Source organism: Glycine max, chromosome 2 (genome assembly GCF_000004515.6).
Source record: "Glycine max cultivar Williams 82 chromosome 2, Glycine_max_v4.0, whole genome shotgun sequence".
Classification (NCBI taxonomy): Eukaryota; Viridiplantae; Streptophyta; class Magnoliopsida; order Fabales; family Fabaceae; genus Glycine; species Glycine max.
In genome coordinates, this window is record NC_016089.4 from 6,097,715 (window position 1) to 6,120,610 (window position 22,896).

At 32.9% G+C, this 22,896-nt stretch overlaps 3 protein-coding genes across 3 annotated transcripts; 2 read left to right on the plus strand and 1 right to left on the minus strand.

Annotated features, from left to right (window-relative positions):
- Positions 1-4,891: 4,891 nt before the first annotated feature.
- Positions 4,892-6,170, minus strand: LOC100799493 (syntaxin-related protein KNOLLE). The gene has a single exon (XM_003518135.5). It carries the CDS (start codon positions 6,044-6,046, stop codon positions 5,090-5,092), a length of 957 nt encoding a protein of 318 aa, XP_003518183.1. The 5' UTR covers positions 6,047-6,170; the 3' UTR covers positions 4,892-5,089.
- Positions 6,171-9,456: 3,286 nt separating this feature from the next.
- Positions 9,457-13,706, plus strand: SIP1-1 (aquaporin SIP1-1). Its single transcript, NM_001254145.2, is given in 3 exon segments — positions 9,457-9,902; positions 10,639-10,911; positions 13,312-13,706. Coding segments are annotated over 3 exon segments (744 nt in total). The 5' UTR covers positions 9,457-9,587; the 3' UTR covers positions 13,468-13,706.
- Positions 13,707-17,189: 3,483 nt separating this feature from the next.
- Positions 17,190-21,654, plus strand: LOC100804818 (apyrase 1). Its single transcript, XM_003518140.4, has 9 exons — positions 17,190-17,845; positions 18,867-18,995; positions 19,070-19,126; positions 19,233-19,325; positions 20,132-20,337; positions 20,494-20,585; positions 20,664-20,881; positions 20,971-21,160; positions 21,306-21,654. The coding sequence occupies exons 1-9, from the start codon at positions 17,525-17,527 to the stop codon at positions 21,416-21,418; spliced, it is 1,419 nt and encodes a 472-aa protein (XP_003518188.1). The 5' UTR covers positions 17,190-17,524; the 3' UTR covers positions 21,419-21,654.
- The last annotated feature ends 1,242 nt before the right edge of the window (positions 21,655-22,896 follow it).

The window sequence follows — 22,896 nt, forward strand, 5'->3', positions numbered from 1 at the left end:
AAATATTGCAATTTTTTAGACTGAAATTTCAGAGAAGCCACTTCATTATGAAAAATGAGAACAACACCATAACATTAATTGAATGGCTTTCCATTAGATAATGAGAATCTGAGCATCTAACCATGTTAAAAAAGAAGGCTAAGTTACAGATTTTAATACAGAAGCCTCTGGTATTGTAAACATCTGAGGCTCTAATACAGAAGTAATTTGTAAGGGCAGACAAAACATTGTGATACCCAGGAATGTTTACAGATTTTAATAGCCTTTCAATTTTCTCAAACACACACACACCCCTAATAGAGAAGTGATACCTTTAATTATATGAGTGTATCTAGCAATATCAAGTCATCTTATTTTCAGCAGTTGATATAAGACCAAGTGATAAGCATTGTTACATGCACCAATTAACAGTACTGCAAATATCACTAAATTTTATGTGGTACTACACTACTTCTGACAAGAAAAAATACAAGCAGTTTAAATATTTAGCTGATTATATCTGGTGAATTGAACACATGGCTTAGGTAACTGATTTCACTACCAAAATATTAGAAATTCAGGCAATTTGGGATGATAAACAAAAAAAGGAGGAAGTCAGAGAAGCTCCAAATCACAAAGTAGAATGATGAAGCCAACTTTAGAAGTCATTTTAGTGTAAGAGAATGTTGAGGATGACAAATCCTCCAATAGAGTTTACTAAAATTAATATCAAATCCAACTATATCTGAGAAGCACTGGTTCATTATAACTATATATCAAAGCAATTCAAAACAGAAAGAAAAAAAAATTTAGAGAGCAAAGGAAATCACAATTCCATTTGTAACAAAGATAGAAAACCTTCATTATATCATTTAGAAGTCTTACATACTTGACAAAGTCTACAGAAACAACAATGCATACTTTGACTTTGACCTTGTTGAAATTATATAGTTTCTGAATTCTGATAGGGAGTGACCCCATATCAATAGGGTCTATGTCAGGTGACACAAAAGAACATGATTAGTTTGGAATTTGAATTTCTGTTTGAATTTAATAAAACAAAGAGATGGGGGATTTTTACTAGTTTGAATATAAACACTCGGATATAGTAAGAAATAAAAACATCACCAATAGCTGTATCCTACAGAACATGTCCTTTAGTCAAATATGAATTTTCTCTTTCCAATCACCTCAGTATGGAAAGGAACTTTTGCAGTTCGAAAATTTGACATACCATCATCACTATTATTAAGCAATCTTTTAAAGTAACAATTGAAAGAAGAGAAAAGAAGAATAGATATTCATACTTCATTAGCTCAAGAAGAACACCAAAAGCACTTACAAAATGAACAGATGCTGGTTTGTTTAACTCTTTTGCAAGTTCAAGCTGCAGCCTCAATACTTTAATCTGCACAAATGTCCTAATGCATTAGAAGCCAACGATATAGGCAGCATTCTTCTGCGTAAACGGTCATCTTCTGTCATTAATATATGATTGGTCAATGCGTTTCATATTTTAGCTAAAGCTTTGCGTCATTTTCTTTTCAGTAGATCTAAGTTTGCACAAATACCAGAAGGCCAGAGCTCTATTTGATAATCTGGCAGTGAAATGTCATTCTTAACTGAAAGGATAAGGGAGATGGGACTGGGCTTTAGCCTTTGTATGTACTATATTATAAGCAGCATTACAAACTACAAAGCATTGATAAAGATTATATAGAATATAACCTTTTATATCAAGAAAAATAAATGTTCATTGAGAAATTGTAGTTTGACTCATTTTGAAGCCTAACTGATATGCTTCATAGTCCTTTGAAAATTAGCTCATCCTTAAGGCAGTAAAGCCTCAGAGATTAACAAAAACGGCACCTACCATAGATATTCAGAATTCAGCATCTTTAAAGGAAAGGCTTTTATCAAATTACACATAACCCATCCTTTTTTATTTTCCTACACTAACCCCCCTTTAAGTTTGAAACCATTACACTAACACCCCCTCAAATCTTATACTAACACCTCCTACAAGGGAGGTGAACGTAATGGTTGAAAAAAAGCAGGAAGTGCTTATGTAATTACACGAAACCTCAGGGAGGTGTTACTATAATTTGCTCTAAAGAAAAACCTTCACTCTCTCACTATGATCGACAAGTTCCACAATTGCCAAAATTCCTAATTATGTCTATGCTGCAAATTCAGTTTGAAATTTAATTTACTGTTTTCTTTACAGACAATTAGTCAGGGTCATTAACTTTAAGCTCACTTTGCTAAGTAATAAGATTGTTCTCAATCCAAGTTCGTTAAGAAAAAAAGGTATTTAATTTCATGTACATACAGCACTTTTGGTTCTCCTACCTGAACCAAGACTGTAAACAGTTGCCAAAATTATCTTTGGGCTTTTTAACCAACAAAATAGTACCACTCATTGCTAGCCAGAGTTTAAGTACTTTATTCTTTGGGACAGACCATAAGGTGTCCCCCAAAACTAAAAGGGGGAGGGACTAACCACTATCTCAGGTATCAGCTTAGCTCAAATCACAAGGTGCATCCAGTGGGTTTCAAACCTTGAACTGCAGTGTTTAAGAGTACTTAGATAAGTAATTGGCTACATTTCAAAATACTCCAAACAAGTAGATATTTATATCGTAAGACCTTTTATATGTACTGCTACTTGCTTAAAGTGGGAAATGGAAAACGAATTTATTTATGTGTAAAAGCTCTTTACAGTATATGGTACAAAATATTGGAATTCTTACAATGAACTCTTAAATAACTTGGCCAATATCATAGTCTCCACTACAACTCCAGATGTACCAAACTGCACCTTAAATAATTCAACCACTATATATGATAAATATTTTCAAGCATATTGTATCTCACATATACATGAGAATTATAGGGAAGAAATAGTAGTATATTAAAGCAATTTGCTCTTGTAACGCTCAAATGAAATGATTAGATTCATAAAGAAAAACCAAACGTTTATCCCTGATATATTCTAAATTCAAAAAGTAATTTACCGACTGAAATAAAGAATCTGCCATCAATATAAAGCAAAAGTTCTATTTAAGCATTACTTCACTGTCAAGTAACACTTCTCCTCTGACCCATCAAAGTAACACTCACAGTATTGGTCAATTTAATTAAATTTCCGAGGATTGGCAGCATCAATGACGGGGATGTTTAGTCGTGCGGATCACATTGCATTATATACATTTTCTATATTACAGTAGTATCTTTAAATTATTTAGAGTATCCAATAATATATAGATTGTGTCAGAATACTTTAGGGTATGTTAGAGATTATCTCTTAGAAGTTAGAATTAGTTTTCCTATTTTCTTAGTTTCCATATTTCCTAATATCTTATGATTTGTTTCCTTATTAGTTAGGATTATGATTAGTTAATAGTATAAATAAGGCATATTGAGTTAGGTTTTATGAACAATAGCATCATATTATAATACGGATCCGGATTCTCTACAGTAAAAAAAAAATCACGTATTCATACAGTCAGACGATTAGAACCGTGAGATGGAGATCTAAAGGTTCATAAATAATTTCAATAAATTCATCTTTAAAAACACTGATCGTCTGATGAAATCAAACGGTCCATATTCATGAGTGGCAGTCTTGTTGGGAAACTCCATTAACGGGGAACCCTGTCTTTCTGTGGTTTCAAATGGGGAAATTTTAATCGATCAGCGATGGAAAGAAAGAAAGAGCGTGATGCTTTCCAACTCAAAAAACACTTTGTATTTACATTTATCTCTCGTCTCATCAGCTTTATAAGCAAAGCACAACCTGATAATTGACACGATAACCTAAATAGCTATCTATCACTTTTATAATATATGGCTAAATTTGATGGACGCGTAGAAATGTCATGTTAGGGAGATGAATGCTCGTGAAAGTAGAATATGAAACTTTCAATATCATTCGAAAGAAAGTCATTTTCCAATAACATGAGATGGAATGTTGAGACAATAAGAAAAAAGATGAGATGGAATGTTGAGACAATCCAAGATTGTTCCTCTAGAGTTTCGTTTGGAATCAAAAATCCATTACAGTAACAAAAATCATTTCAGTCAGAATAGTTAAATTTTCATGAGAGGCACCATGACAATACAATCCAAGTCATCAAGCTTGTGTGGGTCTCGCTGCATTAGAATAAGGAAAGTTTATTCATCGCTATATATCCTTAGAGTCTTGAAGCATGGTGACTCTTGATTCTGTACTACCAATTCTTTGCACCTATATATCCAAATCCAGCAGTCAAGTGTCAAGACACATCACAACTTAAGTCCTTGACATAAATATATCCAACTACTTCAATCAAAAATCATCTATATATATAGATTATACATAATAGTTATCATAACTTTTCAAACATCAAAATACATAACCATCATATGTCCATAAGCTAGGATCAACTATATCTCAAAATAAAGAAAATGTCCTTATCTTTATCCTTATACCTATAGTTGCATTATACTAGAGTCACAAAAATATTCTCTCCATTACATGCAATGGAAGCCTACCATTACTCTTCATTACATAATTTACATACATGTATATGAATGTGTTGTATCTGACTAGTATTATTTTGGTAATATGTGATTGTCTGCAAATGCAATTGTTATTAAGTTGTGACCTTTAATTCTGTGAAATATACAAGGACTCTGCTATATATTCTGTGAAATATATTCTAGTATGAAAAACTATTTTGAAGCAACTGAATGCAACATTTTTTTGTAGCTTTATGATGTTTAATATTCATGTCATTTCAAGTCATGATGATCTTGTTTGTGCCTTTCCACTACTCAAAATGTTGGATAATTAAAAATGCAAGCGGCGCAAGAGTAAAAAAAAAACACTTTGTAGCATCAACAATTCAAAGGTAAAGATAGAGAAAAATCACTAAAACATGATTGAATTATATTTCAATTTCGCAAAGATAGAAAAATCATGGTTAAGGTAACACCTTAACAACAATTAAACAAATCTGCAGGAAAAGAAAAAAAGATGAATCATTATCTCCCATCAAGCACTCTAAACACGATGAGTCAAGAAGAATCATCATCATCATCATCCAAAGTCTCCTCCTTACTAAGCTCAAGAACTGCTTAAACTGGTGACAATAGGAATAACAATAACCAGAATAAGAATGAGCAGAAGAATGATCCCAATGCACATCCACTTCCTGCTCCTCTTCTGGTACTCCTTTGCACTCTGGAGACTCTTGGTTCCATCCTTGACATAGTGGGAAGCGTGGAAGACGTGATGCTCGATGTCGTCCATCTTCTCACCCTGTGCCTCCACCATGACAGCCATGTCAAGAAACACCTGGTGCAGCTCAAGCAGACTCTTCTCAACCTCCTTGGCAGCATCATGCCTGTCCTGAATTTCCAGCACGGTATCCAGAACCTTCCCTCTCCCGTGTTCCTCTATGGCCTTAGCAAGAACCTCTTCCTCGTTCCCGTTGGCGATGATCTTCTCAATCACATCCTCATCTGGGTGCTCCCCAGTAACTGTGAAGTACCTTCTACACACAGTATCCTTGTACTCAGTCATCATCCTCTGCCTCAGATCCTGAAAGTCCATCATGAGCTCCTTCAGCTTCTTCCTGAGGCCATTGGTGACAGCAATCCGGGTCCGGTAGATGGCGGGGGTCCCGTCCTTGAGGGCGGAGAGGCGCCTGTTGGCGGCATTGGCGCGGTCCATCTCCTCCAGCTGGGTCCGGATGGCCCGGGCCTTCTTGAGTACGGCAAGGATTTCAGCGTTGATTCGGCTTCTGAGGGCCTTGTGGGCTTCAGGCTTGTGGAGGGACTTGCTCTCCTCGTTGGCCTGCTGGAGCCGGCCCAGGATGTCTCGGAGGGACCCCATCTCGGCCTTCACCTTCTCGGCCTCTTCTAGGAAGAGGCCCATGTCTGTGTCCAAGTGGGTCGTGGAAGAGCTCAGTTCCACCTTGCGATCACCAGGACCACCGGCTTCCAAATCAACGTCTTCTTTCATTGCGACCTTCTTCAGCTCCACGTAGCTGGTGAAGGATTTCGTCATAAGATCGTTCATTTTTTTTTGGATTCTTAGTGAAGAAGAAGAACGATAATAGAACCAGTGAAGGGAAAGTGATACATGAAAATTTCAGAGCAAGTGAAGGGAGTTTTATGACTTGTGAAAGGAAGGGTAACGGATAGTTCATGACAGAAAGTAGCCGTTGCCATTTATCATGTTTGACTCCCAACGGCTAGTTTTTCTTTTTTCTTTTCAAATTACTATTAATTTAGTGACTGTTTTTATTAATGTTTAACTCCTCTTTAATTTCAGTCAAAGAAATAAAAAAAAAACTCCTCTTTAATTTTTTTTTTTTTTTTAGTTTTGGAAAGTGGGGTTTTCTGATTGGATCTGGATTGGATCAAAGAAGAGAACGAGCAGTGCAGATTGATTAAATATTTAGATTCTAATTTAGGGGGACATTTTTTTGTTTTCTGAGATTTCTCCTTGTTCATTCAATTTTTTTTTAATGATGATTTTCATATAAAAGCAGTTTGTTAGATTTCGTGTCCATGATCGGGCATATATATTCACACAAGCATTTATTTTATACAATTAAAATTTATATAAAAAATAATTTGTAATATATTATAGTAATTAAAATTTATACTAAATAATTTTTTTGAATATATAAATTATATTTTAATTTATAATGGATAATTTATATTCGATTAAGGTTATTTTTAATTATTGATAATTCATTTTTAAAAATATTAAAAATTAATTTAAAAATAAATATGAAAAGGACACATTAGAAGTTAAAATGAATTCATAAAAATTCCCATGTCGAAGAAAATCTCTTAAAAATACTATCTTTAAAAAATAGAGCAAATATTTATACAACAATATTTCTTGAATTTTTGTCAAATTACACATAACTCCATGAATTATTGTAATTTGTTCTAAAAAAACGCTTTTATTCAATATAGTTATTTAACTTACCTTCTATTGAATTTTAACCATTTTTTTAAAAAAAATATCTTATCTTTTTTATGAATAAATGAGAAAAGACCCCAAACAAAATATGAAAACACGGTAGAAACTGACGTTGAACCGCACTGAATTTGTCCACAAAAATTGAACTTTTTTTTATTAAAAATTGAACAGATCAAACTATTGTTCAGTTCAGTTTTTAAAAGCTTAACTGCTTCCAAAAGAATTGAATCCAACTGTAGTTCATCTCAGTTTATTGCTGTATTAATAAAGGAAGCACAAGAAAATATGGTATGAAATTATATAATGACAGTAGAATGTTAGTATCAAATTACTAATAGTAACATATTCACTTAAAAGAATAGCCGCAGCCAACTAGCTTTATTGTTGTATTCTTGTCTTTTTTGCATGCCACTATATATTTTCAAATAATTAATTCTGAATTTTGTTGGGAAAAATATCTGATGATCTGAACCTGCAGTAAGTTATAATTTCACACCATTGATTTCGGGTCTCAAATAATGCTGCGGAAAATGGCAATTTATGACACTTTCTTCTTCCTGCCTCTATTGCTATTGGTAACACAACTTGAGAAATGCTAATGCGTTTCTTTTGACACTCTATTTTCAATGTTGTTTATGATTGGACGGAATTTATTAAAAGTTATTAGTTTTAGTAGATCATACTTATTATTAATGATTATATCTCCAAATTGAAATAAGAGATATACTAAAATGAGTAATTTTTAACAAATTTTAATCAACTATGTAAAAAGTAATAAAATACTAGATGTCAAAACTTAAGTAAAAGAAAGTATGTTAACCTTCATTCTTAGAATTATCTAAGAAATTACAGTTCAAAACAATTTCCTATAACTCGGTTCAATCAAGTTCAAATTCAACAACCATAATCATAACGACACTAATCATTAAAAAAAAAAATACTTAACTGGCCATCAACAAAATAAGCAAACTTTGTCAAGGCTCCCCCCATAGCATGAAATCACATTAAAATGACCCTCCGATTTGAAAATTCAGTAATACGACTGACTTAATTAGAGGAGTACATTGCAACTTGCGAATTAAATCAATAGCTACTTTAGAGTCAGATTTAATAGTGAACTCCTTGAACCCCTTACTCCACGCTGAATCAATGCCAATGTACATGACCCACAATTCTGCATAATTAATACTGCAAAATCCATGATCAACAGCAAAAGAAAACAACACAATCCCCAAATGGTTCCTAAAAACACCATCACATGTAGCTTTCTTAGTGCTCAAATTTAAAATCATCTTATATCACAATTTAGATTATGCCTTATAAATCAAAAACATAATTATATGTTAAAATATTTATTTTTCCTAATGTTTAATTATAATAAATGTCATATATTAAAAATATTTAGTTACTGTAAATTTTAATTATATAAAAAGAGTTTAACTTTTATATAATTTCAGCATAAAATTAAAAGTTTTAACTTCAACCAACATTCACGAGAGACACTGGTTTAAGTTTTGATAGTTTAATTATAGTCCAACCGATATTAATAAAATAGTTAGATAAACAAAATATCACCACTTTGTATCACTAAAAACTAAAATAAAAATAATTTAAAAAATTAAATTAAAATCATTTTATACCTATTTGTAATATTTATTAAAAATAAAAAAATAAATAAAAATAATTTTTATTTTAAAATATTTTAGATTGAATTTAAAATTATTTTTAAGAAAAGTTTGTTTAAAATTATTTTTTCATCCATTTTTTTATGAGAAAAGATTATATACAGTTTAAAAAGTTTTACACCATCACCTAATCACAATTTATTATATATGATATAATTATTTTAAAATAATTCAAATGATAATTTATGATTGAATAATTTTACAGGGTAAGTATATACTCAGTAAATCTTTTTTTTTTATTATTGATTTTCACTTATTAAAGATCGGTTTTATAACTTTTATTGATCTCACTGTTTTTTATTTTTTTAGATTTAATGAACTCATTATTTGACTGGCTCCTTATTAGATGGATTCTAATTTTCAAAGTTATCTTATCAATCATTCAAAAATTATTATAGTTGATACGACTAATAAAATCAAGAAACTTGAGATATGAAAATCAATACGGGTATCTAATATAAGTAATACAGTTTTTTTTAATCTTAAATAAGATTATTTTTAAAATACCTTTTATTTAATATACTTATTATTTTTAATGTTTGTTATCAAATTCTAATAAATGATAGTTTAAAAAATAACACAATTTATAATAAAGCTTACTTTTTAAATAATAATAATAAGCGCAAAGTATTTTTTTTCTATAATCAAGGGATGAATTATTTATGTGTAAAACGAAATATTTAATCTACTTTCACACAAGTACAACTGCTTCTGTTTTGTTTTTGTTTTTGTTTTATGAAACTGATAAACATAATCTTTCTTCGCCTATTGTGGCACTTTTATTGCTCGCTCACTCTATCTCCATCCAGAACACAATCTTCTTCTGACTCACCCTTTTGGTTTGTTTTCTTTCAAGAGATCCAAAAGTAAAAGAAAAGAAAAAAAGGAGAAACTTTTTTCGGTTTCAGTGTTGTGAGATCCAAAACCAGAAAAAGAAGATGGTTAGTGCAATAAAAGCAGCCATTGGAGATTTGGTGTTGACTTTCCTGTGGGTCTTCTTCTCTTCCATGTTGGGACTGGCCACCAACACCATAACAACAGCGCTCGATCTTCATCACGTTTCTTACAACGGTTTTGATTACCCTTCCGCTGTGATCATCACTTCGCTCATCTTTATCCTCGTTACCATCTTCACCTTCGTTGGCAATGCCTTGGGTGGCGCCAGCTTCAACCCCACCGCCAATGCTTCGTCCTACGCTGCCGGGCTCGGCTCCGACTCCCTCTTCTCAATGGCTCTCCGGTTCCCTGCTCAGGTTCGTCCGTTCGTTATGTTCGAAGGTTTTAAATTTCGGTCGCTGCCTCCGTCTCTATTAGAGACCGAAACTTTGGTCTCTGTATCGAGGCTTTTCGGGAGTCATTTGCGACCACGTTGGCTGCATTTGTCAGCATTTTTTTTGCTGTCGCGGTTTGGTAGTTGTGTTCAAGGTTTTAAACTACGGTCGCTGTCATGGTTTCTATCCATGGCGTTGCGGAAAAAGGTTTTAAAAAACGGTCCACCATTGTAATTTTGGTTGCAGTGTCGAGGTTTTTCGAGTGATTGTGATTGCATTAGCTGCATTTGTTCGCAATATCCTGCAACATCAAGGATTGTTGTTACTGCAACTGTGACTGAAATTTTGAATTTTGGGCAAGACTTTGTGGACCAAGGTTTTTAAATTGCAGTCTCGGTCTCAGTTTTGTCGCATTCCTTGATTTTGTAGGAAATTGCAACAAACTAATGTGGTGAATCGGCCACGATTGTGGTCACATTGCTGGAGACCTTAACAAACCTTGACGTTGCAACTGAAATTGCAGACGTGGACTGTTTTTAAAAACTTGTTGCGGATAAATGTGGCCATAATTGACCCTAAAAACCTTGATTTTACTACCAAAATCATGTTTGCAGGCTGAATTGTTAGACCTTGGTTATGTTATGGTTCCTTTTGTTTGAGCATTTTTGGAGATATTTTGAATTCAGTTGAATTAATGAGTGGTGGTGGTGTTACACAGGCACTGGGTTCAGTAGGTGGTGTTCTGGCGGTTATGGAGGTTATGCCACCAAAATACAGGCACTTGATTGGAGGGCCTTCTTTAAAGGTTAGCTTGCATACTGGAGCTATAGCAGAGGGGGTTCTGACATTTGTAATCACCTTTGTTGTTCTACTCATCATGATCAGGGGTCCTCGTAGTGAGGCGGTGAAGACTTGGTTGATGGCAATCTCAACTGTGGTTTTGATCACTGCTGGTTCTGCTTACACAGGACCAGCAATGAATCCTGCCTTTGTGAGTGATTACTCTATACATCTCAATTAATATATTTATTGGTGTTTAATTGTGTTTTATCTTTCTGCTTTGCTCTATATCTAAAATCGTATAATTCAGCATGCTTTCAAATTGGTGTACATCCTTTCTGATCTATCCTGTCACTACTCCACTGCCAAACACCCAGAAATTCAGAGTTCTACTTTAATTTGATGGTTTTTCCCTCAAACTGTTTCCAATGCTGTGTCAACCCTCTTGCATCTTCTGGTATTTTAGCTCCCTTCCACTTTAATATTTTATTTCCTTCCTATAAGTTGGTCTTCTTCTATCTGTGTTCTTCATTTTGATCACCTCTTTCTCCATCTTAGCTTCTATTGTGCCTTTTATCAGCATGTTTCAGACAATTTTTCAGTTTCCATGTCTCACTCCTCCATCCATTAGTCTTTGGTCGTGTTCTTTGGTTTCACAGGCTCAAATTATATAGCTTGATTTCTTTTATTTAAAAGAATTATTTGTAGCAAGCCTAAAATCTTGACGGGAAGTGTTAGAATTAGTTTTCCTATTTCCTCTATCTTATCATGATTTATTTCTATAATTAGTTAAGATTATGATTTATGAGCACATCAACACATGCAATGCATCTCAATTAATATCAATTAGTGTTTCATTTCTTTTATCTCTCTTCCTCCCTTAACACCTAAAATCATATAATTTCAACAATTACTTTGTTGCCTTTGCCGTTTATTATCATTGATTTCCTTGTCTTAATTATATGTGTTGCGTGCACCAGTTTTAGCACACCATATCATCTAATCTTTGAAGGAAGCCTGATTTCTCTTCTTTCTTTTATTCCTTTTTTAGTAGATTATGATTATGATATGCACCTCAAGTTTGAAATTTTGTGTTGTCAAATCTTTTTCAGAAAAGTGGGATTTCTGGAATTTAACTTTTACCTTTTGTTGTGGTATAATGCTATTATGAGGTATGGTGTGTGCATTCATGCTGGAAGATTGTGTGCATAGTTTGTAGTTCCTTTTCTTTTGGTTACTATCTGCAGATACAGATTTTTCCACTGAGATTTTATACCCTCTGATATGATTTTTTTTCCTGGCTCTCCTGTGTGACAATACTTTTTAGTATTTTTCACATTTTGTACTGTATTTTTCATGATAATTGTTATTGGACATCTTAACAATTCTCATATTTTGCCAAAGTTGGCTTTGAATCTTGAACAATGGAAATGCCATCCTTTTATCTATATGTTAAGGCATACAAAATAAGGGGAATACTTATATAAGTTATTTGAAATTGATAGTACCAAGATCAGTTGTAGCTGTTGTGTTTCTACTTATAAAGTAAAGTAACTATTGTCATTATCTTCATGTCTCTTTATTCATCATTAAAATCACTCCATTTAACCTCATGTGTCGCCTCTTTTATTCTTCCTCTGCTGTATTATTGTTTTCATCTAATTGACTTGTATGCCAAGCTGCATCTTGTTTCTGCTCATAAAATTATCAATGTATAAACTTGTTCCAATGCAAAACTATAATACATTTGTGAATATTAAGTGCCAGTGTGCCACAAAACTTTATGTTTGGGAAATTTCATGGTTGATTTCAATTTCATATTAAATTTGACAAGTAAGAACTGTAGAAGGGGTGTCATAGAGTATTCATGTTAAATAAATGTCTGATGTCTGTCCTCTTTGTGTGAAAGCTGCTTTTGAGAAATTTTACAGAAAACCTACTAAATTTATAGGAAATATCTTCCTTTGTCACTTTGCCATAACTATCCCTCCCTTGCCTATGAGTTTTAAGGTATGGAGATTCAGGATTTACAATTGTACATGAGTTAACATTAAGGATAGATAATTTTGGGATCAGGTATCTCTTAGGGATGAAAAGAGAGGAAAGTTGAGTACTTCGAAGTTTGAACTTATTTGGAGTTGCTATGTGATGATTAGTTTAAAGTTTAGTGACTGTAGTTCCATTTTTCATTTTATTTTCTTGTATATTTGTCTGACCTTAATGCACCAGTGCCTTTGGCTCTAAGGGCACTCCTCCTCCATTTTAGTTTGGTTTTGGTTGTACTTTTTCTGTTTTTCATCCATTAAAGTTTGGTACTTACAGCAATTTCTCTTCCTCTTCAACCTCTTTTATTGATATATATGAATATAATGCCATGGATTTGAAATCTACCGGCCATTTCACTCCTAAAATAGTTATAAATTCATATATACTGTCGATGATAGCATTATGAAGTATGAAGTGCCAACCTTTCCATTCTATCCTTCCATGTTGTTTTTGATAATCCTGAATCTTTCTGACCATTTTTTTCTTTTTGTAACATAAGATGTTAATGTAATGTTGTGAGTCATATATGCATAATGAATAACTCAATGATTGGTATTATTTTCAGGCATTTGGTTGGGCATACTTTGAAAACTGGCACAACACATGGGACCAATTCTATGTATACTGGATTTGCCCCTTCTTTGGAGCAATACTAGCTGCATGGCTGTTCCGAATTGTCATTCCTCCAGCCCCAAGAGTGGTAAAGCAGAAGAAAGCCTGAAGAGACATGGTAGATATGGTTCCTGTGCTGCTGTTAAGCACCAATGCTAGTACATTAATGACTCTTTTTCTGTTTTTATCTTCTTTATTTTTTGCTTAGACCCTTTTATATTTATTGTTTTTTTTTTAAATCATCTCCTGTTCATTCCCCTCTATTCTGCTGTTGTTTTAGACTCTATCTTTCAGCTGACAGTAGAACAATACTTTTATCAGTTTTATGAATAATATAAATTTTAAACATGTTTCACGTAATTTGTAAAAAAAAAAAAAAATCTATTTAGCTACGAGGTAAATAAAATTATTCATCATAAAAAGATTGAAGAGACTTGGAGAAAGAATACTTGTAAATTTTATCAATTATGATTGATCCTTCAATTATCAACAGTAAATGCAAGGGAAAGCCAAGGAGCAAAATTTTGGTAAAATAAAAACAATATATTTGCATATTCAAGATGGTCACGAATTGGAGTTTTACAATATCTTTTGAAGAGATGAACTATCTCCCCTTCCATTCTCCATTCTCTAGTTTGTTTTTTTCTGAAAATTTGTTTCCGGCCTCTCCTCTGCAAACAATATGAGCAAGAGGTGTATATATGAAGAACGGAAGCATAAGTTTGAATTGAGGGTATTTTTGGAAAAAAGAGAAGTATATATATGTATCTATAATATCAATTTCTAACATCTGATGCACAATGACAAATATCGCATTCAGTAAATTTCTTCTACTAGTTAAATTGCCCAACTTGTTTATGAGTGAACATTGTCATAGGATTTTGGGTGTTATGATTTTCATGCGACTTTTGTTTTCGCATTTGGATATCTATCTACAAGGGACTGAATTCGAATTTGGTGTTCATGAATATTCTATATAAATATAAATAACATGATGATAAAAAAATTGAATTAAATATGTTTTTAATCTTTTAAATTTAGATAATTATTTTTTTTAGTCTTCAAAAAAATATTTTTAGTCACTCAAATTTTCCAAAAAATACTTCTAGTCTCTTTTTATTCATTATGTTCATAGTTTCACAATTTGGGATTTTTTTTTTTAATTTTAACCACCAAAATTTATTTTTTTAATTTAATTTTAAAAAAATATTTTCTAGTAATTTTAAACCACAAAAACATTTTACTCGTATGGTTTATTGATCATTTTTTTTATTTCATATTCCGGCAATTTTAAAGAAAAAAAAACATGGATGTGGAATTATCATGTTTTTTTATATATCATGATGATTTTAAACCGTTATAAATCATTTTTAAAAAATTAAATTAAAAAAACATTTCTAATGATAAAAAAAAACACTTTAAATTATGATATCAATAACACAAAAAATGAGAAAGATTAAAAATAACTTTTAAAAAATTTGAGAGAATAACAAAAGTAGAATTTTTTTAAGGACTAAAAATAATAATTATCCAAATTTAAATAACTAAAAACATATTAAACTTAAATTTTTTTAACAGTGAATCTATTTGCTTATCTATTTCCTCATTTCTAAACTTTTTTTAAAACATTTAATTAGTTTTCTAAATTATTTGATTTTTTTTTAATTAGGACCTTAAATTTAAAAAATATAATTGAGTACAGTTTATCATTATCAATTAGAATTTTTTTTTATCTATTTATCCATTTCCAAATTATTTCAACTTTTTTTAATTAGATCCCTAAATTATTTGAAAATTTTAAATTAGGTCCTTAAACTAAGAAAAATATAAGGGTTAAATATATTTTTAAGAATTTGAATTTAGTCATTTGAAAAAAAAACTTTGTATTTGTCCCCAAAGTTTTAAAAATACCAAATTTTAGTCATTTTCTTGACTTTGTGTATTGCTATAGTTAAATGTCACACCACGTAATCATTCAAGTCAGCGATTGTGAAGTGATTTAAAATGTCATCTAAGAGCATCTCAACAGTGATTTTTGGAAGGAAATCTTAACTTCAAGATCTGATATTCTTAGAATTCACTATTGGAGTTAAGAATCACCAAGATTCGCACTGTTTCCCAAAAAAGTAATTTTTTTCTCTCTTTCCCTAGCAGAGACCCGCAAGAAGAAACTACCACAAAGGGGAAAATTTCATAGGAAAGGGAGGAGAGGAGATGAACAACATAACCTAGTAAAAATGAAATAAAAAATTAAAAAAACGTAAATATGGGTTGATGAGCAACAAATATATCTCTTACATGTTGTTGATGAGAAGGAAGATGGTGGTTGCAAAGGTTTGTCACAGGACAGAGGGTGGGGTTGGCGGCGAAGGGAGGTGAGGGTGGGGGTTAACGGTTCGCGGAGAGGAAAGAGAGGTTGTGTAGCGCGACAGAGGGTGGCATGCTCAAGTGTGAAGGAGAAGTGGTGTGAGGGGCACGGCTTAGAGAAGGAAAATGGGAAGAAAGATAGGGCTTGGGCATGCCCATTGCACATCATTTTTTTTTTGTTAAAAATGATCATTGCACATCTTTTTTTAAAATGACCATGTCCTACCCTTTTTTTCTTCAAAAGATCATTCCCTACTAGTACCTATAAAAATTTACCATTGCATTTAATTTTGTTTAAAAAATATTATAAAATTAAACTTTTCATCTCCTATAAATTAAGTCATTGGTCCCAATTTATTTCACACCAATTTTCATTCTCATTCTTTATTACGGTCCAAATCAATTTAATTGACAAGTTTATATGAATTTATTGTAAAATCATTAACAACCTCTTTCCAACCAAAATTCTAACATCCTCTTCCGTTTTGGTATCAATAATGATAAAATTTAATTTTTATTATTCAATGTCAATGTTTTTTTATCAATGATATGTATTTCAATTATATATATTATCTTGTTGAATAAATACTTTAATTATTAATAAATTTTCTTTTTATGTAATTAAAAATAATATGATTAATTATTTTAAAATAAATATTAAAAGATAGATCCTTCGTAAAACCTAACAAAATGATTTAAGATCTCACAGTAAGATTTACGGTTGGAATAAAAAATGAGAAAGATTTTGAGAGTAATGAGATACTATAAAATCAAAAAAAAAAAAACTAAAATCTCATTTTGGGAATTATTATTGAAAATGCTCTAAGTTGTAACTAATAAAAAATTAAATACAAAATAAAATTAACTAATTAAAAAAGAATTAGAAAACAAGTAATAAAAATAGAAGTTTGGAAAAGGAAATGTTCCTATGATGAATCTGTTCCGTTCAGGTTCTATAGAACTAGTTCAAGTTCAACTTAACATTGCCATTGAATTCACTCGGAGCATTGTCTCCTGTCTCCTAACAAAGTTAAAAAAGAAAAACTAAAATATAGTATTTTTAAACTTCTTAGATCAAATACAAATATTTTTTTTAAAAGGATTAAAATTAAACTTGATATATTTTCAAGAGAAAAAGAGTTATAAAGTTATTATTGATAAATTTATTGACTTTTAAAATAATTTAAATAATAATCTATAATTAGACGATAGTATAAAATTATTTTAATTTTTAGGACATTAAGTTATAATTTCAAAGGAATAAAATCATATTTAATCCAAAATATAATTGAATTACTACAACTAGTTAAATGGTGACAAATTTTTGTATTGTTTGAAGTTGTTATAAACTAATTCTAGAGTCTTAATTGCAATATTTTTACTACATCAAAGATTGAATGACAAAATATTTTTAGTTAAAAATATTGAGAGAAGTATAATAATTTTGAGCATCCAAAACGGTTATCGGTAATTCCCAGCTTCACAAAATACTGTTACAACCATTCTGGCGTAGAATCCGGTTCCAGACAAACACACACTCCCACATCCAAATCCAAATAGAAAACACAAACACACTCTCACTTTTTCTCATTCACACCGACACACGCATTCCCCCCATACGCCGTCGTTTTCCAAAGCTTCGCGCCTTCAAATCCAATCCACATTCCCATCAATCAGCACTGGAGTCGCTCCAAGTGCTGAAGCCTCCCTCCCCCTCCGCCGCCGGCCAGATTCGCTTCCGCTCCCCTTCCTCCGCCGAACTCCTCGCCACCGCCGAGCTGGATCTCGAAACCACCAAAATGCTGAAACGCTCCGGCCGGCCCCCGCCGCCGACGCCGGAGTCGCTCACCGACAAGATCTACCACCTCCGGGGTGCGTTTCTGATGGTGGCGGTGCCGCTCCTCCTCGTCACGCTCGTGCTCTACGCCATGCCTTCCGCCTCCTCCAGCGAGTCCGTGGAGGACTACGCCCTCACGCACCGCAAGGTCGGCAACGAACGATCCACCTCCTTCGCCGTCATCTTCGACGCCGGCAGCTCCGGTAGCCGCGTCCACGTCTTCCGCTTCGATCGGAACTTGGATCTCGTCCACATCGGGAAGGACCTCGAGCTTTTCGTTCAGGTGACTCAAAATCCATGGATTGCATTTTATTTTATTTTTATCGGCAAATATTAGTCGTCGTCATTGAAAGATTTGAACACCCTTTTATCTCCAGATTTGCATTTTATTTCCTTCGAATAATTTGCATTAATCTAATAAATGCAAACCAACAATTTAGTCCATAAAGTATTGCACTATCTCCTAAATAGATTTTAAAGTAATGGAATTATATTAATCAATAAAATATTGAATATCCATCAGAATAATTAATATATTTTACAAATAGACTAATTTGAAGGATTTTTTTAATACTTAAAAGGACTATTTGGTATGATTTTTAATACTGTACTTGGGTTAGATTTGGGGTGGAAGAAGAGAGATAGGGAAGAAGTGAAGTGAAGTAAAAATGAGATAGAAGAAAAACTGTCTCTGATTTTTAACTCATGATTTTGAGAAATTTATCTGAACAACTTTACATCAGAAAAATCTATTCTAGTCTAAACGCATCAATATTGAATTTATTTAAAATAAATCATTTATTTATGGTTAATCTATTAAATTGTTAACAACTTATACTTCACTACTTTTCCTGCCAGAAATTCGTTAACTAAGTATGTGTATGATATCTCTCTATTTGGCCCATGAGCAGTGATGAGGTATTATACTGAAATATGTGGAAATTTATGTTTGATATTTTTCTATTTTATACTGTTGTTTATGTTTAATCATGGTATAATTTGAATGTTTCAAGGATTTAGTCCTTGAATTTTTCAAAATTGAATTCTAGTTGTAAAAGAAACACATTTTCATAAACCAAAATGCTGGTTCAAATTTTTTATGTCAATTATATAAAGGTTTTAACAAATGGTTGCGAACAGCGGTTTCATTGCATTGGGAAATTGCAAACAAATGTGGCCACAATGGTTGTTGCAGAAACTCCAAAAACCTTGATGTTGAAGTCAAAACACACAGTCATGGACCTTTTTTTTAAAACCTTGATCAACGTTTTTTCTGTGGTGGTAAAATTTTTATGGTGTTGCAGATTAAACCTGGTTTGAGTGCTTATGCTCAGAATCCACGACAGGCAGCTGAATCTTTGATTTCTCTATTGGATAAAGCAGAGAGTGTTGTTCCTCGGGAATTTCGGCCAAAGACACCCGTTAGAGTTGGGGTGTGTGTTGTTTTTATTTATTTTTTGTATTCATATTCGTTTGGATATCTGAAACTATTTGTATGCTAATGCAGGCAACTGCAGGTTTGAGGGCTTTGGAAGGAGATGCTTCTGGCAGGATATTGCAAGCGGTAAACGTTGCTTGCTGCATCTTGTCTCATGTTGAATACTTCTAGCATATAGTAGCCATACTCGACATTTTAAACTTATGTTGCTTCTGTGATTTTTGAATATAAGGTCCGGGATTTGCTTAAGCAAAGAAGCACTCTAAAATCTGAGCCTGATGCGGTAACAGTGCTGGATGGAACACAAGAAGGTGCTTTTCAATGGGTATGCTTTATGAACTTATTAGTCATTATTTTTAACTTCTGAACAAATTTAGACTAGAGGAGAATTGGCAAATGACAAGCTTTTAGTGACATCGAATGGGTAGTTACAATGCATTTTCTCTAAAGAGCAATTCAATCTCTTTGATAATATATAGAGAAGCCTCACTATACAAATCATCTGCAGTCACTCACAGAGATATTAAAAGGAGAAATCTATAGTCTATATCATGAAAAGGTGGGGGAAATTTCTCAATTAGAATAAATGCTTAACTCATTGACAATTTTACTCTAAGGTTGTCTTTAAGAACTAAATTTTCCATCTAGTGGGATAATGTTTGGTTGTTGTAATGCGACATTGCTCTTTACTTTATGGAGAGTTGGATTTAATTGCTGATTTGGCCATTAGTGATATGGCAGCTAGACGTACAATGAGCATTAATTATAGTGATTATAGTACTATTTTATTGTGAAACAAACTGTTAACAACAGACATGCCTCATCAGCTAATTTTAAATGGGTTATGTGGTTGGAAATACAATTTAAAATAGTTAAAGAATGCTAATCTTTGGGACCCTGGAATGGAAAGCTTGAGTTCTAACCTGTGATTTCAAGTTCTTGATATGAAATATCAGTTCAGATACCATTTCCTAGCAACTAAAATTATACACTGCTAGAAAACATTTTGCATGATTCAAAAGTGGACTAAATTTTTTAACTTGAACTGCAAGCAAAATGGGAAATTAAGATATTGTGTACTCTCCTCTACAGTATTTTGTTAGTCTTACATTGCCTTTTGTTTTATTTTAGGTGACTATTAATTATCTACTGGGAAAATTGGGAAAAGATTTTTCAGAGACTGTTGGGGTAGTTGATCTTGGAGGTGGATCTGTTCAGATGGCATATGCCATCTCAGAGACAGATGCTGCCAAGGCTCCAAAATTATCAGTTGGAGAGGACCCATATGTCAAGGAGATGTTCCTAAGGGGAAGAAAATATTACCTCTATGTTCACAGGTTTTTCTTCTTGCTCTTGATATGCCATTCTGAGATGTTATGTTTTATGGAGCGGCCAGTTCTGTAGTCTTTACCATGATTTTCTGATAGATAGATATTATGTAATACAATTCCATCTCCATGGTCAATAGGTTTTAGCATTTTGCTTGCTTTCAGTTACTTGGGCTATGGTTTACTAGCAGCTCGTGCAAAGATTTTAGAGGTTTCGGATGATTCTGGAAACCCTTGCATCTTAAATGGCTTTAATGGTAAATATTACTTTGGCTTTCTGCATGTCTGGTTCTAATTTGATGCCAATAAGAAGTTTTATTTTAAAACATCTTCAGGATCTTACATTTATGGAGGAAAATCGGTCAAGGCTTCATCCGCCCCTTCTGGTGCAAGCTTGAATGAATGCAAAAACATAGCTTTCCAGGCTCTCAAAGTTAATGAGTCAAAATGTACACATATGAAGTGCACTTTTGGTGGGATATGGAATGGTGGGGGGGGTGATGGACAGAAAAACCTTTTTGTTGCCTCATTTTTCTTTGACCGGGCAGCTGAGGTATTTATTATTTTATTCTACCTTGGACCAAATATTAATTCCTCTATTTAATGCAACTTTGTCATACTAATCATGTTATTTATTCATAGGCTGGTTTTGCCAATCCAAATTTACCCGTTGTGAAGGTTCGTCCCGTGGATTTTGAGGCTGCAGCTAAGCAAGCTTGTAAAACAAAACTTGAAGATGCCAAATCCACTTATCAACGTGTTGAGGAAGGGAACCTTCCATATTTATGCATGGATCTCTTATACCAGTATACATTGCTTGTTGTTGGATTTGGTAGGTTTTGTACTGGTGTTGGAACAGTTACTGCGTGATAATTGATGCTTTCTGTAAAATCTTTTACTTTTTCTGGGTCAATCATTCTCCAAAATATTGAGTAATGGTATTATCTTCCAGTACTGATTGGATCATATGTTTGCAGGCCTAGATCCATGGCAACAGATTACATTAGTGAAGAAAGTTAAATATCACGATGCTTTTGTTGAAGCTGCATGGCCCCTAGGCAGCGCCATAGAAGCTGTATCATCTACATAATGACAGACACCAGTAATGATAATTACCCACCTGAAATCTTCTGGGATGAGTTTTATCACAAGTTCTTTTGAGGTGAAGTTGCCTCCATTCATAAAATGATCAGAAATTGCTATCAGGTCAAATTGGAATTAAATATGGGGATACATTTCAAGAATAACAAGAAGACAGATTCTTTATTTTCATTTGTAATTATTTTACAAAAGTATCTGATTTACAGCTTTGGAAGACTGATTCAATTCATTTTGTTCATCTATTTTTTGTAGTCTTTAGAGATGATGGACATAAGGGTGACGGGGGGGTAGTATTTTTTTTTTTTTTTTTGTTGATTCCTGATAATAGTTAATTGAGCAAATTACAGAAATTTCCCAAAGATTTAATCATATCACGCATGCACCCCCTCCTTTTCTTCATCCTACAAAAAATCCCCTAATTTTTGCCTTGGCATCCCCTACACCCCAAATGACGTAAGCCCTGTTTAATTTACGGATCATGCTTTTTTTTTCCTAAAATACCCCCACCTCATCTTCATTAAGCCCCTTAACCAAAATCATTTTGCAGTCAATGAAAATTTCCAAGAAACTTTACCAACAATTTTGTAAGAAGCAGCATCAATTTTTTAAAAGAAATTGCTACAAGAAAATTAAAACTAGCTTCAAAATTTATATTAAATAAATGGATACATAATTCCAGAGCAATCAAGAACTCAAAAACTAGAAGCAAAGAAGACATAAATGGATACATTATTTCTTTCCCCTCCTTCAAAGGATTTTGTTTCTAAACCTCCTCTTAGATTGAAACAAACACCCTCTACTCTTATGCGACGTGGCTTTTGCTGGAACGTCGATGGCAGCAACGACTGAGTAGCATGCTTAGTGGTTCCCGACAGCGGACGTTGTTCCATAGGTTTGTTGGAAATAGAGAGAGTGCATTTTTGGATTTGACAAAAAAGATGGAAACATTAGTTAAAGGGGTTATGGGAGGGGAGGCCAAAGTAATGTGAGAAAAAGGAGAGGATGCATGTGAAATATGACTAAACCTCTAGTTAATCCCTCTTTTCCTTCTTATTTCTTGCCCAGACTTGCCATGCTCTTGAAAAAGCCTATTGGATCTTATTGAAAGATAGGTTGCCACAAAAGTTAAACTTGAAAAGTGAAAGGGACCTAAAGAAATAAGCTTGGAACTTGCAAATGTTTGGAGTAATTACTCCTTTCCGACCAAAATTATTGATGTCTAAGATTAATACACATATTTTAAGAAATATTTAATGTACTCACAAATTACATATACTTAGTCTAAAATACTCTTATTTAATGTCTATGGTGGGACTAGTTGTAGAATATATCATAATTGTCTAACTCATGTTAAATAAGGGTATATGTGAAAGAAACTAAATAACAAGACTTGAATTCTTGAAATATGTAAAATAACAATAGTTTTAGAGGGAAAAAAAAGCTAAAACATCAACATTTTTTATGTGA